The 19,719-nt window shown below is 42.4% G+C and overlaps 1 protein-coding gene across 5 annotated transcripts in view; it reads right to left on the bottom strand.

Annotated features, from left to right (window-relative positions):
- Positions 1 to 18,784, bottom strand: part of Znf106 (zinc finger protein 106) — a 51,872-nt gene extending 33,088 nt beyond the window's left edge. The window contains exons 1-3 of one of the 5 annotated variants that reach the window (XM_021157032.3): positions 18,630 to 18,784; positions 11,205 to 11,289; positions 6,108 to 6,169 (exon numbers count right to left, since the gene is read on the bottom strand). In XM_021157032.3, coding sequence (XP_021012691.2) covers positions 6,108 to 6,169; positions 11,205 to 11,258 — 116 coding nt within the window. In that variant the 5' untranslated portion in view covers positions 11,259 to 11,289; positions 18,630 to 18,784. Of the gene's footprint in view, positions 1 to 24; positions 336 to 6,107; positions 6,170 to 11,204; positions 11,290 to 18,629 lie in introns of those variants that run through there. The other 4 variants (XM_021157036.3, XM_085834539.1, XM_085834540.1 and 1 more) reach the window with 4 other exon arrangements.
- Between the last annotated feature and the right edge of the window lie 935 nt (positions 18,785 to 19,719).

Raw genomic sequence — 19,719 nt, 5'->3', positions numbered from 1 at the left:
TCCCCACTGGCATGGCACACTCACCAGATTGCTAGTTTCCTCTGAAAGACTCTGTATGCAGATGGCCACAATGGAAGGTTAGAGGGAATCAGGTCGGTGCTCCTCTCACCACTCAGTACATTTGCTTATAAATTACTTTGGAATAAATTTAAGATTCTTTTCCAGCAATCAAGAGGTGAAACACTTCAAATTAATGGGCTTTAGGAGAAATCTTCTTGAATTGCTGTACTTAAAATCTTGCCAAAGGAAACATGGTGAAAGGGGAGGCAGGGCAGGGGGCTCAGAGCAAACAGAAACTGCTCTGGGGCACACCCATGATGGCAGCTGCACTCAGAAAGCCTGGTGACAGCACATCCATTTAATCTCCAGCTCTAAAGTGCTCTTCCAGTGAAAGTTGGGGGGTGGAGCAAAGAGGAGGGAGAACAGCCAATCTCAGCTTGGTAACTAAAAATTAAACAGCTGGCACTCTGCCTGGAATGTGAAGACTCCGGACCCTGGCAAAGGACAGTAGTAGCAAATGTTCTTAAGTCTGGATGATACATGTGACACACTGCTTCAGCAGGCTTATTTAAAGGGAATTGAAACCATGTCAATTGTAGGAAGTTAGCAGCTGTTAGGCAAATGTTTTCTCTCAAGTTTCACAAAATGATGCAGTCCAGATACCCACAAAATTGGCTTTTACCTAAACTGGTGATGACTGGCTTGCTTCTGTCTACTTTTTCTTCTACTTGACTCAATAGCAAATCTCCTCTTTGGCCAGTCTTTTAAAGATCTAAATATTTATTTTATATATATACACATACACTGCAGCTGTCTTCAGACACACCAGGAGAAGGCATTGGATCCCATTATAGATGGTTGTGAGCCACCATGTGGTTGCTGGGAATTGAACTCAGGACCTCTGGAAGAGCAGTCAGTGCTCTTAACTGCTGAGCTATCTATTTTTCCATCTGTGTTTGGCCAGTTTTAAGAATCAAAATCTTAAATCCTCTTCAGATATGTAGCAGATCAATAATTTAACTGTTTCTAAGTTCTTTCAATCCTCTGATTATGTCATCTGTCTGTGCAACACTAATGAGAAGCGTGCAACTGTGGCTGTCCAATAATTCAAACTTAGTCTAGGTGCTTGTGCTATTGGTTTATAGCAGTGATATTTCTGTGATTCCCACACCAATGTGGGTGTCTACATCTGTCTGCCTATATAAATCTCCAGACACATGCCATGAAACACACCCAGTCACCTCCCCCAACCCCCACAGTTTTAACAAAACCCAATCAAAATAAGCAGAATTGATATGAATTAACAGAAGTCCTTGAAACTGAACACTTCATTTACTAGAAGACACTTTCTGTTACAAATCACTTGAATGCCCATTTAAAGCAAAGCAAAAGAAATACTTTACCAACAATTACTAAATGCCAAGCAAAACACTATGTTACTTAGTTACAAACTATAAAAACTCAAACAATGCCTGATACATCTTAAAATACAATCATGAGGGCTAGAAAGATGGCTCAGTGTTAAGAACATTTTTACTTGTCTCAGAGAATTTCTGAGCGCCATGGGATCTGACACCCATTTCTGACCTCTGTGGACACTGGTTCTCACATGGTATGCATTTACTACATAAATACACATTAACACACAAAAAATAAATCGCAGGGAACATAATGCAATGCAGTTGGACAGGAAATGTAACACAATGGTAGGTAGCACTCCGGAGTGCAGGGCGTGAGGCAATAGGTTTGATCTGCAGCATTGCACTAAGAAATAGAAGCAAACAGGAGGAACAACTATATGAACTAACCAGTACCCCAGAGCTCCTGGGACTAAACCACCAACCAAAGAGTATACATGAACTAACCAGTACCCCAGAGCTCCTGGGACTAAACCACCAACCAAAGAGTATACATGAACTAACCAGTACCCCAGAGTTCCCTGGGACTAAACCACCAACCAAAGAGTATACATGAACTAACCCGTACCCCAGAGCTCCCTGGGACTAAACCACCAACCAAAGAGTATACATGAACTAACCAGTACCCCAGAGCTCCCGGGACTAAACCACCAACCAAAGAGTATACATGAACTAACCAGTACCCCAGAGCTCCCGGGACTAAACCACCAACCAAAGAGTATACATGAACTAACCAGTACCCCAGAGCTCCCGGGACTAAACCACCAACCAAAGAGTATACATGAACTAACCAGTACCCCCAGAGTTCCCCGGGACTAAACCACCAACCAAAGAAAACACATGGTGGGACTCATGGCTCTAGCTGCATATGTAGCAGAGGATGGCCTAGTCGGTCATCAATCGGAGGAGAGGCCCTTGGTCCTGTGAAGGTTCTAGGCCCTATTGCCTGGAACAGGAAGCAGGAGTGGGTGGGTTGGGAAGCAAGGGGAGGGTGGAGGGGATAGGGGATTTTTCGGAGAGGAAATTAGAAAAGGGGATAACAATTGAAATGTAAATAAAGAAAATATCTAATAAAAAATATAATTAAAAAAAAAAGTAGAAGAAGCAAGAGGAGACAGCAGTGGCTGCAGTCACTAACCCTAACCCTGCAGCACTTGGGAGGCAGAGGCAGAGACCAATGGATCTCTGTGAGTTCAAGGCCAGCCTGGTTCAAAAAGCAAGTTCCAGGGCTACACAGAGAAACCGTCTTGAAAAACAAAACTCAAAAATTAACCCCTCCCCCCAATAAAGGAAACAGAAACAGCATTATTAAGGGATTGACAAGCAGATCTCTGTGGGTTCAAAGTCAGCCTAGTCCATCTATATACCAAGTTGTAGACCAGCCAGGGCCACAAAGGGAGACCCTGTCTCAAAAAAGAAAGGGGGAAGGGGAGCTCAGAACAGCAGAAGCAGTAGCAACTTTGGGCACACACCCACACCCAATACCGTTTCTTATTTTGGAAGAGTCTCTCAAAATGGAAAAATGTAGAAATCTTACACTTTTTTTTTTTAACTTTGTAGCATAAATGCTTTCATTTAAAATTTTTAAAATGAAGACTCTGACCAGGTTCTCTAAAAATATCAATGGGTTACCTCAAAATCAATGTTCTGATTCTATACCATCCTATAATATTTTAATGCATTATTTTCTAACCACGTCTATATATTTAAAGATATGTTTAAAGATTAAAGGAATGTGGAAGTCGGGCAGTGGTGGCGCACGCCTTTGATCCCAGCACTTGGGAGGCAGAGGCAGGTGGATTTCTGAGTTCGAGGCCAGCCTGGTCTATGGAGTGAGTTCCAGGACAGCCAGGGCTACACAGAGAAACCCTGTCTTGAAAAAGAAGAGAAGAGAAGAGAAGAGAATGTGGAAGTAGAGGCAGGTGGATCTTTGTGAGTTTTAGGTCAGCCTGGTCTATTCAGTGAGTTCCAGGTCAGCCAGGGCTACAGAAGTGAGAACCTGTCACAAACAAACAGCTTCTTAAGAATAAAGTTCTTTGAAACGACTAAATTGATGCTAGCTCATTCTAGGTGGGTGCTAACTTGTAATAGCAAGCAAATATCTCACAGCAACACAGAAAGTTTATAATATAAATAGGAATCTGTTCACAACGGGCAGCGCCAGAAGAATTTAGAGATTATACAACAAATACCGCACATACACTGCAGCTGAGATCCAAGCCAATCTGTCTTTAGAAATCACATTGTTTTCATCTACGTTTCTACGTAATGTATAAGACACAGCATTGGATGTGGCCACACCAGTTCTATTGGGACTTTTGTACAATGTCTAATTTTTTCAATATAGATGATTATGACTTTATTTATGAAAGAAAAAATATGTTCAAGCCATCAATATACCTCTTTTGAATTTTTCATTAATAACTGGCTTACATACTTTGTATAATTATGGATAAAATGTACTGCCTTTGTGTCATAACTAATAAAGGCAATAATTTTCCTCAGGGTGTTTGAAGGCCCAAATTAGCTCCATCCTGTCACCACACAATTTCCCCTCGTGTACAAAAGGCAGTCTTAAGATACTCTATGCATAAGCCTTTCTTTATTAAGCCTGCTCTAACCAAAACTGCAACAGCTGCTTGATAAATAAAGGCATGAGTCTTTGATAGCATCTATCTGAAGTAACTGCTCATATCACACATCTTCCCTATGCCCATATTAGAAACCACACAAAACTTACCAATATGGTCGTTTGCCTTTAAAACTGAATATAAAAACTTACGTAGCCAGGCATGGTGGTACACACCTTTATTCCTAAGACTCAGGAGGCAGAGGCAGAGGCAGAGGCAGGTAGATCTCTGTGAGTTAAAAGCCAGCCTGGTCTACAGAGTGAGTTCCAGAACAGTCAGGGCTACACAGAGAAACCCTGTCTCAAAAAACGAAAAGATAAAACAAACAAGCAAAACCTGCAAAAAATTAATGAACTATTTTATAATTATTTACAAGATCATAACTCAAAAGTAAACAATAAGCACAGTAATTAAGTATGAAATCCAGAAGAAATGATAACCTATTGCGGCTAAGGGGAACGGGATAAGGATTGAGTTGTCTCTAAGGCACAGACTAGTTATGACTATCCTTAAATTAAGACTACACGTCAATGAAGTATGGTTGAGACTTTATGGGGTCCTTCAAAAATTGTCTCATTTTTAATGCAACTTATTTGTTATGAGCTAGCAAATTATATAAAACTTGTTATGGCTGGACATAACATGAAGAAACCTTTATCAATATGAGGATCTCTAAATAAAATGAGTTAGGATGGTCAAGATGTTATTTACCAGACAAAAGGAACCTATAGAGCAACATAGAGTCAGCATGAGGCCCAGTTATTCAAGATGGAACAAAGCGTTTGCATAGATATGAATGAATATAAAGTTTGAGTAGGCCAGACAACAGGACAGGAAGGGATTTTATTAAAGAGGAAAAAGGTGAACAGAACCTCAGTTTTAGCTGTCCCTCCCTTACTTCCTCTGCCCATCCTCTTCCCTATTACTCCTGCCCACCACAGCTATCTCTTCTATTTCCTCTTCCTAGGGAGACTCATCCCTCACACCTAGTCCCTCCCTCTATGCCCAACCTCTGTGGTTATATGGATTGCAGCTTGCTCATCAAAGATTGAAAAGCTAAAAACAGATATATAAGTACATTGGTCTTTTGAAGTGAAGCCTTCTTTTTGTTGCCATGAAGCACAACCATTACACATTACAGGAACCAGGCAAGAAAGAAGTCCATTTATGTGCTGAGATGTTAAAGTCTAATAATAGCACATTAATTTATAGACAATAAACTTACAATAGAGTTAACACATCAGTATCATCAAACAACAGGATAGTAGCTTCACAGAAACTTTTAACTATTATTCATGCAATAAAATATAATTCATATTTCTTAATTTACCAATGTTACCTTTAATCTCTACATTTCAAATCCACATTAGTAAAGAAGACACACAGAAAAAAGGACATGGAATACACACACATACCACATTCTGTTTAAGCCTCTTTTAAACATCTTTAAACTTTAAACCATTACCAGAACATTTTCAAATACACCTAAGATCTCTTTATTTGGTTCTGCAGACAAATAAGCTTCAGTATTCCCAGGCTATTTCAGCAAGAAATTAATTTTGCTAAAGTAAAATTATGGAAAGTCCCAGCTGCAAGACCAACACTTGACAACATTCCAACAAGCAGGAATGAGTCCATTTACAAGCCGATTCACGCCAGTTCAACTTGCCAGAGTTGCGTTGAATTCTATCCATGTGTAGATTTCAGATGCACAAACCTACCACAGCTTTTTTTTTTTTTTTTTTGGTTTTTCGAGACAGGGTTTCTCTGTGTAACCCTGGCTGTCCTGGAACTCACTTTGTAGACCAGGCTGGCCTTGAACTCAGAAATCCGCCTGCCTCTGCCTCCCGAGTGCTAGGATTAAAGGCGTGCGTCACCACGCCCGGCTCCAGCTTATCTTTTTTAAATGCCCCAAATCTACTGCTATTAATTATGAACAATGATTCAATGCCATCAGACAACAGTCATCATGATGGATTATTACAAAGCAAGTTAAGAGGCATCATCAGCACTTAAACCCCCTGCCAGTAAGTTTAGGGAAGAGAGCTGATGTCCTTACCTGCCCTTCAGGTTCTCAAGTTCCCTGTGATGCAACATGCTTCGCATGTGTTCATCCATCTCCTTCAAAACAAAACAAGGTAGATTAAGCCAAAAGGATTGCTGGGGGTAGAGTAGGTCTGGGAGGGTGGTGGGTGGAGTTTCTCTGTAGATATTCAATTAACAATTTGGGTTATGAAGCTGGAGAAATGGCTCAGTGGTTGAGAGCACCTGCTACTTTTCCAGAGAACTGGAGTTCAAGTCCCAGCACCCATGTCAGATGGCCGGGTCACTACTGCCTGTACCCAGTGGGAGGCCTGTGGTGGGGATCCCATGCCCTCTTCTAGCAAACACTCCCACATATGCATTGCATAAACTCATAAGACACATACACATGTTTGGGGAAAAATAAAAAGTGAAAAAATTATTTTAAGGGCTGGAGAGATGGCTCAGAAGAGCACTGACTCCTCTTCCAGAGGTCCTGAGTTCAATTCCCAGCAACCACATGGTGGCTTACAACCATCCGTAAGGAGATCTGACGCCCTCTTCTGGTGTATCTAAAGACAGCTACAGTGTACTTATGTATAATAATAAATCTTTAAAAAAAAAAGATGTATTTATTTTATGTATGAGTACACTGTACCTGTTTTTAGACACAACAGAAGAGGGCATTGGATCCCATTACAGATGGTTGTGAGCCACCATGTGGTTGCTGGGAATTGAACTCAGGACCTTCAGAAGAGCAGTCAGAGCTCTTAACCACTGAGCCATCTCTCCAGCCCCTAAATACATCTTTTAAAAAAAAAAAAAAAAATTAGTCTGGCATGGTGGCGCACGCCTTTAATCCCAGCACTTGGGAGGCAGAGGCAGGCGGATTTCTGAGTTCAAGGCCATCCTGGTCTACAAAGTGAGTTCCAGGACAGCCAGGGCTATACAGAGAAACCCTGTCTCAAAAAAAAAAAAAAAAAAGACAATTTGAAGTTCCTAGGTCAAAAATTTTTGTGATTACTCCTTTTCAATTTAAAACCAAAATTGGTTCCACATTAAATAATTCTCTGGCTATATTTCATGCTAATTTTTATTTTGTGAGGTAGGGTCTCAGACCAGGCAGGCCTTGGATTCATTATGTAGTTGAGAATGACCTTGGATGCCTAGTCCTCACAACTCTATCTCTGCTGCTAGGATTATAGGTGAACATCACCATAGCTGGCTCTCATTTTAAAAAGAGGAACGTTTAGGTATTGTAAATACATTAGGCTGGCCTCCACTTGCACACGCTGGGATTACAGCATGAGCACCACAGCATGATCTATACAAGGAATTCTAGTTCACTCAGGACCACACAGAAAAACCCAAGGGGCCAAGAAGACAAGAGCTTGGCAGGTAAGGGCACTTGCTGCTGAACCTGATGAGCTGGATTCGATCCTTGGAGGCCACATGGTTAAAGGAGAGAATCTATCTTCGCATGTGCAGTCTGGTATATGGGCACATAGTCAAAGTCTTTCAAATTACCTAGCTTTTAAAACTATTTGGCTACTTTATGAGTATGTGGCCTATGTACATGCTCATGTTGGTACAACCGTGTGTGAATGTGGAGGTCAGAGACCGTCACTGGACATCTATCTTTCTCAATTGTTTTCTAGCTCATTTTTAATTGTTTTAAGGTTGTGTGTGTGTGTACATGCATGTGAATGCAGGTGACTATGGAGGATCCTCTGGAGCTAGAGTTAAAGTGGTTGTGAGCTGACCAACATGGGAACTTAGAGCAAAACTTGAGTCCTCTGCAAGAACAGTATGCTCTTAGCCACTAAGCCATCTCTCCAGCCCCTCCACCTTATTGAGACAGTATCTCAATAAACTGGAAGCTTACCAATTCAGCTAAGCTGGCCAGTGAGCACCAGACATCTGCCTGTCTCTATCCTGGGATTATAGATGTACACTGTTGCTGCTGTGTTAGGGATCCAAACTCAGGTCCCTGTTGTTTGTATGCGAAGTACTTTACTGACTGGGCCATCTCCTCAGTCCCTGATTGTCTATTTTTATCCACAGTCTTTCCCAACTCAACTGAAAAGTTTCTCAAGAATAAGCTACAACTCTTATTTTAAGGGTTGACAGAGTCTGTTATATAAAGTTGTTAATTAACACTTGTTGAATGAATATGGTTGGCTGCATTGATAATCGATAGGTATTAAAAATAAAGTCTCGGGGCTGGTGAGATGGCTCAGTGGGTAAGAGCACCCAACTGCTCTTCCAAAGGTCCGAAGTTCAAATCCCAGCAACCACATGGTGGCTCACAACCACCCGTAATGAGATCTGATGCCCTCTTCTGGTGCGTCTGAAGACAGCTACAGTGTACTTACATATAATAAATAAATAAAATAAATCTTTAAAAAAAAAAAGAGAGAAAAATAAAGTCTCTTAGGGATTGGAGAGATGGCTTGGTGGTTAAGCACAATGACTGCTCTTCCAGAGGTCCTGAGTTCAATCCCCAGCAACCACATGGTGGCTCATAACCATCTTTAATGGGATCTGATGTCCTCTTGTGTCTGAAGATAGCTACAGTATACAGTTCTGTGGTGGCATAGACCTTTCATTCCAACACTAAGGAGTCTGAGGCAGGAGAATCTCTGTGAATTCAAGGCCAGCCTTACAGATCGAGATCCAGGACAGCCAAGGGCTACAAAGAGAAACCCTATCTCAAAAAACAAAAACAAAAACAACAACAACAAAAAAAGTCTCTTTCTTGGGAGCTGGAGAGAGAGAGCTCAGTGGTTTGAAAAAACTGGCTACTTTCCTAGGACCTAGGTTCAATTCTAGGGCACCTCACAACTATCTGTGTGACTTTAGGAATCTGATGTCATCTTCTGGCATCCTCAGACACTGCATGTACATGGTGCACAAACACACATTAAGACAAAACACAAATAAGTAAAATCCCCCCCAAAATTTAAAAAGTAAACAAAATATCTCTATGGAGGCTTTTTTAAAAAGTATAGATACAAGCTTAGCAGCTAAGAGTGCTCATTCTTGCAGAGGACACGGCACACACAGGGGAGCTCACAACCTCAGCTCCAGGAAATCTGACCTCTGTGGGCACCAAGTATGCATTCAATGCACACACATACATTCAGGCTAAGTACCTACACACATAAAAATAACTAAGTCTTTAACAAACAATAACATCAACAAAGCTCTGGTCACTGGGATGCAGCTGGGCACAATGGAGCACATTTATGGTCCTAACACTCAGGAGGCTAATGGTGGATCTGGAGTTTAAAGCGCAGCTTTGGTTACATACCAAGGCCAGGCTGGGACAAATGAGACCAAGACTTTAGACACAGCAATTCACTATTCTACTTTGCCCACTTTTCAACTTCCCCAGTAGATTATTAGAGAAATAAATAAGCAGCAACACATCCCCTGCCCCCCCCAGAAAAGAGAAAAGGCACATACAAGTTAAAGAGCTGTAAATATCTCATAATTAGAGAATGGCTGCTTACATCATACAGAGTAATAACTGATGGTTTCAGTATACTATACTCTGTTTTTTTAAACATCTTCCCATTTAAACCACAAAATTACAAGTATTAACTTTATAAAAATTGAAGGATGTAGAGATATTAATTCCTTCATTCACCAGGTATTCCTTAAGTGCTTATTATACCTTATGTACAAAGCTAGGCAGACAAGAAATAAATGTGAAAAGATGCTTCTCTGACAGTCAAGTAGTCAAACTGGATGTCAAACCCAAGAAGATCTGACACAAAACATCATGTTATGCTGTAAATAACTCATGCATTTCTTCATCATAGACACTTGCCACAAACAGTGTAACCATTCAACAGCCCACTGCTGTTCTATCTTCTGTACTGTGATAAGGAGGACAGCTGTTTCACACCACTTTCTTTAAATGTGATTTTACTAAAGACTGTTTACTTTCTATCTCTACAAAAGCTACATCTGGACAGAGTTTTACAAGTGACCCTTTCTAGCTGTGATTGTCTGCAACTACAACAACACACAGTGAAAACTGAGTCAAGTTAAAGACACAGAATTTAAAACTCCATCAATAACCACTCACAATAACTCCTGTAATCTCCGTACCCAAGAAGAGAGGTAGAAGGATCCCTGCAAGTCTCAGCCAGCAGTTATATAATGAGGTGCTCGAGGAAAAAAAGATAAAAATCCCAAACAAACAAATGAACAAAAACTTGAAACAACTACTATTTTCAAAGCAAAAGAATAAAAGCCAAAAGTGAGAAATTGTAAGCAATTTCTCTGAGGCACAAGCAAATTCTTTTAGTGTAAAACCCTTTGCTTTGGGGCTGGAGAGATGACTCAGCAGTTACGATCTCTGGATGCTCCTGAATTCCAGGTTCACTTTCCAGTACCTCCATGGCAGCTGACAACTACCTATAACTACAGTTCTACAACACCCTCTTCTGACCTCTTTGAGTATCAGGCATGCATGTGGTGCACAGACAGACAAGTAAGCAAAAACCTCATACACATACAATAAAATAAATCTAAAATATGTTGTTTTTTAAAAGCTTATTTTGGGGGAACTAGGAGGATATCTCAATTAGATAAGAGCACTTATTGCTCAAGTATGATGGTCTGAGCTGAATCCCTGGCACCCACAGACAAAAGGTCAGCCAGGGCTCTGGGGGTGCTGGTTAGTTCATAGTTGTTCCTCCTAGGGGGCTGCAAACCCCTTCAGCTCCATGGGTACTTTCTCTAGCTCCTTCATTGGGGACCCTGAGTTCCATCCAATGGATGACTGTGATCATCCACTTCTGTATTCGCCAGGCTATGGTAGAGCCTCTCAGGATACAACTATATCAGGCTTCTGTCAGCAAGCACTTGTTGGCATCGACAGCTTAGTTGGTAGAATACTTGACTAACATGCAGAGACCATGAATGTGTTCTCTAGCACTGTATAAGCAGTGTGACAACTAAAGCTGTAATTCTAGGTCTGGGAGTCAGAGGCAGGTGGATCGTCACAGTCTGAAGTCAGTGTACACACTGAGCAAACAAACTATTATCATTTTACAGTTTAAATTTCTAAATATCAAGCTTTAACTATCCTAGATGATTCAGGCTGTCTCTTTGCTGTTACCTTTTTTGAGCCATACACGATGTGGCACAATATGCATTTTCGTTCTCGTACCATAGTGACCAGATCTGAAGCACTCAATGTCAACCTGCAAGAAGGACATAACATTTAGTAACCTTTCCAGATAGCACCTTTAATTCACTTTTCACTTTGCCCCTTCCTCAATCTTTCAATCTCAATAATGTAAATTCCAGCTTTATGAAAGTTTAAAAACAAAACAACAACAAAAATCTTCTGAGTGTCACCCCTTGTGGTTTCCCTTCCCCCACCTGCTTGAACCTGCTTGCTCAAGGGTGGAGCTTCCTGCTCATTCGTCCTGCAACGCCCACTGCTGGACCCTGCCGCTTTGCTGCTTGGAGGCACACACGTGTTCGTCCTGCTACTGGACCCCGAGATTGTTTGGCGGGAAATCGGGTTCCCTCCCCCTTTCTTTATAACTGAGTGTCTGGAAATAGTAAAATTGAGCTTTGATCAGAATGTTGTCTTAGGCCGGGCGTGGTGGCACACGCCTTTAATCCCAGCACTCGGGAGGCAGAGGCAGGCGGATTTCTGAGTTCGAGGCCAGCCTGGTCTACAAAGTGAGTGCCAGGACAGCCAGGGCTACACAGAGAAACCCTGTCTCGAAAAACCAAAAAAAAAAAAAAAAAAAAAAGAATGTTGTCTTAGCTACATTTCTTTCTCTCGCCGCCTAGCCCCTCTTCTCTTCCAGGTTTCCAAAATGCCTTTCCAGGCTAGAACCCAGGCTGTGATCTGCTGGCCGGACACAACAACCCCTGATGAAATCCTCTCTTATCCTACCGAAATACACCCAGCTCTCAATGTTTCTCACCGCGGAGGCTCTTATCACAGCACAGCCTCCTGGTATAAGCACCCACTTCCATTTTACTCCCAAAACTATAGCTGAAGATTCTCATAACAGGATTGGTAGAATGGTGGTGTTTGTTTAGGTCCTTGCCATGCCTACTGGTCTGTTTCTCCCCTTACCTAATATACCTCTAGGTTGCCTGTTCTGAGTGACACTTCTGGAAGGGCCTCACAATGCACAGAGTAGGTCTCACTGAGAAGTAAAAAGGTATATGGCCTCTAGCTAAGGAAATTTTTAGTATATAGGGTGGCCCTACAGGGAGATGAGAGGCAGAAACAGGACAGTCTCGTCTGTAGGCCAGGTAGTCTGACTTATATAGCAAAGAGACCGTCTCAATCAGGGTGGGAAAACACGGAAAAGATGTCCTCTGATCTTCACATGAATGTACGCCCACAGCACTACTCATTACCAAGCACTCAGACATATACTGTTTCTGCAAAAAGAACATTAAAATCTTTAATCAGGGGCTGGAGAGATGACTCAGCGGTTAAGAGCACTGACTGCTCTTCCAGAGGTCCTGAGTTCAGTTCCCAGCAACCACATGGTGGCTCCCAAACAACCATCTGTAATGCCCTCTTTTGTTGTGTCTGAAGACAGTGACAGTGTACTCACATACATAAAATAAATCTTAAAAAAAAAAATCTTTAATGAATGTTTATTTCTTCTTTTAATTTACTTTAATGTAACTTTAAAGTAAATTAAATTTACTTGTAATTTCTGCTTGAAGAACTTTGAAGCTGATAACATGTACAAATACATTTATGATTGTTTGTACCAATAATTGATCTTTTGAAAGGTTTTAATTATATGTATTGTGTTTGCATGGCAGTATATGCATGTGAGTACAAATGTTGCTGGAGCCCAAGAGGTTGCCAGATTCTCTAGAGCTGGAGATACATACAGTCAGTGAACCATTTGATGTGGGTGCTGCCATCCAAATTTGGGTCCTATGTAAGAGCAGTAAGTGGTCTCCCACTCAACAATCTTTTGCAAACTGCTGGCCAGTGTCAGTTCATCCACTCAAGATATGAAATGATAATATCACTTTTAACTGACCAATCTCAGCCTAGGCGTGGAATCGGGGTCTGCTGTGGATCTCGGATCCAGGTTAGAACCTCGGGTTGGAATCTCATCCACAGACTTTTTTTTTGTTTTTTTAAAGAGGGTCTCTATATATTCACAAAGCTGGCTGAGGGCTCTATGCAGATGGTCTCCTCCTTCTGTCATCTCCGAATGCTGGGACTACAGGAATGCACCATCTCACTTGACTTTAGAGGTTTTTGGTTTTTTTTTTAAGTACTAGTTATAGTACTTAGGGATAATCTTTTTGTGTACTACGTAATGCTGTCTTTGTGTCTTTGTATTATATAAATGGTGACTTCTGTGCTGGCAGAGAGTACAGGGCAGACTGGATTTTGGTATTGTTATTTTGATTGGGTCATCTCCTGCCTAGGTATTTTGTAAACACTCCTCCTTTCACTTTCTGAATAGACTGAACTTTGAGAAGGAGTCAGGAACACTGGCAAGCCAGACATGGAAAGAAGCAGTACAGCCGGGCGTGGTGGTGCACGCCTTTAATCCCAGCACTCGGGAGGCAGAGGCAGGCGGATTTCTGAGTTCGAGGCCAGCCTGGTCTACAAAGTGAGTTCCAGGACAGCCAGGGCTATACAGAGAAACCCTGTCTCGAAAAACCAAAAAAAAAAAAAAAAAGGAAAGAAGCAGTACTAGAAACTGAGACAACAAGCCATGTGGCAGACACTGAATAATGGAAGTTCTAAGAGGTGGTCGGGAACCAGAGTAACCAAAGGCCTAAAGCTATTTTAAATAACTATGTCTCCGGGTCATTACCCAGAGCTGGGAAGGGCATAGAAAGTCTGTATGGGACATAGTACCCAGTGCCACACAAATGCCAGACACATGCTCTGTCACTGAACTCTATCTCCAAAGATGAACATATAAACAGTTCCCCAAAGATGTTCGACAATGTACAAATGCTGGTGGCTTCTGTTTATTTGCGCCTGCTTTTGTGAGATTGGAGAGAACTCTCTCATCACTGACCAAAAGCACTCATCATGGTTGGAGACGGCACCTACTGCTCTTGCAGAGGACCCAAGTTCAAGCCCTGTACCTATGTCAAGCACCTCACAACTACCTGCCCAGGTCCACAGGGTCCACACCTCTAGCCTCCACAAGCACCTGCACATGCATGCACATAACCACACTCAAACAAACACACACACATACATAATCAAATAAGCTTAAAAAAAAAAAAAAGGTTTCTAGGGCCAGTAGTTGAAGAGTTAGGTTAAAAGCACCAACTGTTCTTCAAGGGACCTGGGCTCAACTGCCAGCACTCAGACTACAGCTCACAAATGGCTGCAACTCCAGTTCCAGGATCCGATGCGCTCTTCTTGCCTCTGTAGATGTTGGGTGTGCATGTGGTGCACAGACATGCACGAAGGCAAAATAAACTTAAAATTAAATGATTTTTTTAAAAAGATTTATTTATTTATTATATGTAAGTACACTGTAGCTGTCTTCAAACACACCAGAAGAGGGCGTCAGATCTCATTTCAGGTGGTTGTGAGCCACCATGTGGTTGCTGGGATTTGAACTCTGGACCTTTGGAAGAGCAGTCGGGTGCTCTTACCCACTGAGCCATCTCACCAGCCCAATTAAATGATTTTTAAAAAGCTTCCAACATTTATACTTTCCATGGAGATGGAGCCGCTTTGGCAGATGTACAACACAGCCTACTCTTTGGGTTGAAAAAGGTGTCTTGCCAGGCATGGTGGCAAATGCCTTTAAAATCCCAGCACTTGGGAGGCAGAGGCAGGTGGATTTCTGAGTTCAAGGCCAGCCTGGTCTACAGAGTGAGCTCCAGGACAGCTAAGGCTATACAGAAAAACCCTGTCTTGAAAAACCAAAAAAAAAAGAAAAGAAAAGAAAAGAAAAGGTGTCTTTATTTATCTAATTGGGAACATTGCCCTTTTCCTCCTTCAAGCCTTTTGCATATTTTCCACAATGACCTCAGCTAATGGATGAACAGACATCTTTGTATTCTTCACTTTATGAATGATGTTATTTGGGTTATAAAAAATAGTTTTGAGGTTATGAATTTAACTTATGTGAAGTGCTTGCTTGCCTACTATGAATCAGATTCTGGTTTTTTTTTTTTTTTTTGGTTTTTTCGAGACAGGGTTTCTCTGTATAGCCCTGGCTGTCCTGGAACTCACTTTGTAGACCAGGCTGGCCTCGAACTCAGAAATCCGCCTGTCTCTGATCCCGGAGTGCTGGGATTAAAGGCGTGCGCCACCACGCCCGGCCAGATTCTGGTTTTGATTCCTAACACTGCAGAAATAAAATGTGAGTTGAGGAAGCAGCCTGGCAGTAAAGGCTTGCCTGGTTGGTAGGCCTACAGCTCTGCCCTAAGCACTAAACAGACCTTTTACCCAGTTTCACAAATATCTCGCTCCCCTGCACCCCATCCTTCTTAGAAAGAAATGAAAACTATACTCTTGCCTTAGTATTCTATAACTGCGAAGATACCAAGATATAGCAAGATATAAAAACTTATTTATGTGTATGAGTGCTCTATTTACATGTATGCCTTCACAGCAGAAGATGGCATCAGATTTCCATTATAGATGGTTGAGAGCCACCATCTGGGAATCTTTGGGAATTGAACTCAGGGCCTCTGGAAGTACAGCCAGTGCTCTTAACTACTGAGACATCTCTACAGCCCCCAAGGCAAAGTATTTAATTGGAGGCTAGTTTACAATTTTAGAGGCTTATTATTAGTCCATTATCAAGGCAAGGAGCAAGGTGGCAGGCAGTTGTGGCGCTAGAGAAAAAGCTAAGAGCTAAAACTTGATCTGGAAGTAGAGTGGGGAGGGGGAAGAGGAAGGAGGTGGGGAGGGGCAGGGGAGGGAGAGAGGGAGAGGGCCTTTTGAAAACTTTTGAAGCCCATCCCCAGTGACATACTTCCTCTAACAAGGCCACACCTAATACTATCCTAAATTCCACTCCCTGATGACTAAGCATTCAAACAGATGAGCCTGTAGGGCACATTCAATCACAATTTCTTATTTGCACGTTAAAATTTAAAATATAAACATAATGTGCTAATGAAAAAGAAAGCAGCCGGGCATTGGTGGTGCATGCCTTTAATCCCAGCACTCGGGAGGCAGAGGCAGGCGGATTTCTGAGTTTGAGGCCAGCAGGTCTACAAAGTGAGTTCCAGGACAGCCAGGGCTACACACAGAAACCCTGTCTCGAAAAACCAAAAAGCGTTTGTTTAGTTTGAAAAGAAAAAGAAAAAAAAAAAGGCAGACTGCGAAACTGAAACCCTGGAACCACTTCCATCCTCCACCCCCAACAGACATTCTCCACTTTCTGTTGATTCTGACTACTTTCCATAGATTTTCTATGCCCTTATATGCATGTAAAACATGCATGTAATGTACATACACATACAAATACATACTTAAAATGAGCACTGTTGCAGTATGCACACCTTCTTGATCACAATACTTCCACACTATGTCATTCAATATTACTACAGAGAAGTGGCTCAGTCTAACAAAAGCACAAATTTTACAAGTCCTATGATATACACCTGGTAGCTCACACTTCTCGACAGCCCCTCTCAGATTACAACCACAGCAACAGAGTGTAAGCTTTTCATGGGCAACTTGCATCCTAGATGAGCAGTTAAGAGTAATGTAACCTTTAGTATACAAATCCTCAACTTCCCTTTCCAGAATCCATTTACAAAACACCAACTATGTAGAGATCTCATCTTGGGTTTAAGAGCCAAAGGATCTGTCCCAAGGCACTCAATGTTTGTTCCCTGCTTTTCTCAGAGACTAGCCTTGAATTTGTTCTAATCTGGATGTACAGTAACGACATGGTTTTTCTGTTTAAAACACCTTCCTTTGTGTCAAAGCCACTGGTTCTGCACCAGACTGATGAAATCCCTTCACACCTTTTCTTTCCTGACTGTTGAAGCTCTCTTCAAAAATCCATCTTGACCCTCTCTCCAGTTAAAATCCAAGATGGGCTGTATGCAATTCTAGCACTGTGAACTCAGGATCAAGTTTGAGGCCAGTCTGGGCTACATAAGCCAGATTCTCTCCAAAACTATGAATCAAAATAAACTCTACTATTTTCTGTATCTTTTAGTTCAGTCCGATTTCCAAGGAGTGCTTAGAGTATCTAATTTGGGGCTAGAGAGAGGCTCAGTGGTTAAGAGCACCTACTGCTCTTCAGAGGGTCCTGAGTTCAAATCCCAGCAACCAGATGGTGGCTCACAACCACCCATAATGAGATCTGACGCCCTCTTCTGGTGCATCTGAGAACAGCTACAGTGTACTTAGATATAATAACAAATCTTATAAAAAAAAAAAAAAAAAAAAAGCCGGACGTGGTGGCACAGGCCTTTAATCCCATCACTTGGGAGGCAGAGGCAGGCGGATTTCTGAGTTCGAGGCCAGCCTGGTCTACAGAGTGAGTTCCAGGACAGTCAGGGCTATACAGAGAAAACCTGTCTCAAAAAACAAAAACAAAAATAAAAAAAGAATGTCTAATTGGGCGTATCAGAAAGAGGTGAGCGTAGTCATCACCTGAGATGCAGTTCACTAGCTCCACAAAGTGAAAAATTCAACAAATCACTCTCAGTATCTCAGTACCTCATGTAAAAAGTACTACCAAAAAACATCTACTACAACAGCTTGTTAAATTCCCAAGACACACCTGAATGCACTTATCACACGCAAAGCAGATACTAAGTAACTCGTAGATGAATCTGATCATTCATTCTTTCGTTTTTGGCGTTACACTTTAAGATTCCCCCCTGTAGTTTTAGAACAGGATTTGGCTCTTAATCAGTCTGTGCTTGGAATCACCTTAATATAAACCGTTCTGGTGGCTAGAGCTGTAACTGCTTCCAAGTTTGGGGAAAAAAAAAAAAAAAAACCCACACACAACACTGAAATCTGGAACTTCCCCAAAAAGATAGTTTACGTTACGTTACTCTTAAAGATATACCTAACAGACTTAAACGGGAGGCGGTGCAATAATCTCCTCTCCACACTACGCACCAAAATCGTACTAAAGATTAAATGGACACATACCGTTCCACTAGTTGCTAGTACACTGCTAAGACGCATCCCAAAAGTAGAGTCCTCAAAAGCAGGAAAAAGAGGCGACACTAGTAGTCTCGGAAGGCTAGAGATGCCCCTGGCCTGAAACCTACAGCCTCTAAACTAAGGCTGAGATTCCTCCTAGACTAGACCCCATGCCGACAGAGGTCAGGGCCTGCCCCAAAGGTCAAAAACCTGGAGCCACGCGTCCAGTCTGAGGGGCTGCGAACAGAATCGGATTGCCCTTGCCGGAATCTGTGCCCAGAAGCCAGACGCACCGCTCGCCCATAAACCCTAAACCCACCCAGGTCAGAAGGGGCATCGTAGCGTGGTCGCATGCAGGCGCAGCCCCACCACCTGTCCAGGGGACAGACCCTCGGGCTCCGATACGACCAACCAGGCCGCACCCTCCATACTCACACTCACAGCCCGACCTTCCTACGCCATCTGGCCGCCGAGGGCCCGGCGAGGGAGCTCCCAGACGCCCCCTTAGCCTCCGGTCCGGCGGCGGCCTGGGACCCGCTCCCCGCCGGGCACTGACGCCGCCGCCGCCGCCGCTACTACCACCATCGCGCAAGCGCGCAGGCGCACGCAGCTCAGCACGCTCCCTCTCCCCTCCCACTCCATCCGCCCTTTTCAACCATCTAGCTTTATTTGAACATAAGAAGAGAACAACGGACACCAGACAAGCGGCCTTACTCAAAAAGAAGAGCCCAGATAGGTCCTTTGCACAAACCAGTTGGCTGCACCTTCATTTTCTTGTTTTGTTTGTTTGTTTTCCCCATTTTCCAAGCTCTTTCTGGACTTCCCCTACTTTCTAAGCCCTCCACCATAAGCTGTGGCAGTGTCTTGACTACATTTCAAAACTATTCCTTTTTTGTGAAACTTTTGAACAGATAGATCCCAAGTTAGGCATGGTAGCTCACCTCTGCTTCTGGAGGTTAAAAGCCGAGTGCAACGGGAGTTCAAAGCGAGGCAAAGCTGTTACATAGTTCCTAGGCTACAAAGTGAAACTGTTTCAACAAAGGACAGAACTCAATTTAAATCTTAGCCTAGCCAGGCAGGCCTACGCCTTTAATCCCAGCACTTGGGAGGCAGAGGCAGGCAGATTTCTGAGTTCTAGGCCAGCCTGGTCTACAGAGTGAGTTCCAGGACAGCCAGGGCTATAACAGAGAAACCCTTTCTCGAAAAAACCAATAAGTTAAAGCCTCGAATCAAAATATATAGCTACCTTCATTTATGTGTAAATCCAGATTCCTTCTAAAGGTTTAGGGAATTCTTCCAATTGTGTATTTGTGACATCACAAGTCCTTAAAGCATTTAAGATCTGCTAGGCTGCTTATTCTACTTCCCCTTTAAGACAGATTACAGAAGTGCTTTGCTCTAAGTTCAGAGACATAAGCAAGAAATGCCAATATAAGTGAGGACCAAAATAACCATAGACCAGGATTTCACAACATTGACAGGTTTTTTTTTTTTTTGTTTTTTGTTTTTGTTTTTTTTTTCGAGA

This window comes from Mus caroli, unplaced genomic scaffold (genome assembly GCF_978045245.1).
Source record: "Mus caroli unplaced genomic scaffold, Mus_caroli_1 scaffold_2, whole genome shotgun sequence".
Taxonomy (NCBI): domain Eukaryota; kingdom Metazoa; phylum Chordata; class Mammalia; order Rodentia; family Muridae; genus Mus; species Mus caroli.
The sequence above is the reverse complement of the archived record's forward strand: the minus strand, read 5'-3'. Positions and strand labels throughout refer to the sequence as shown.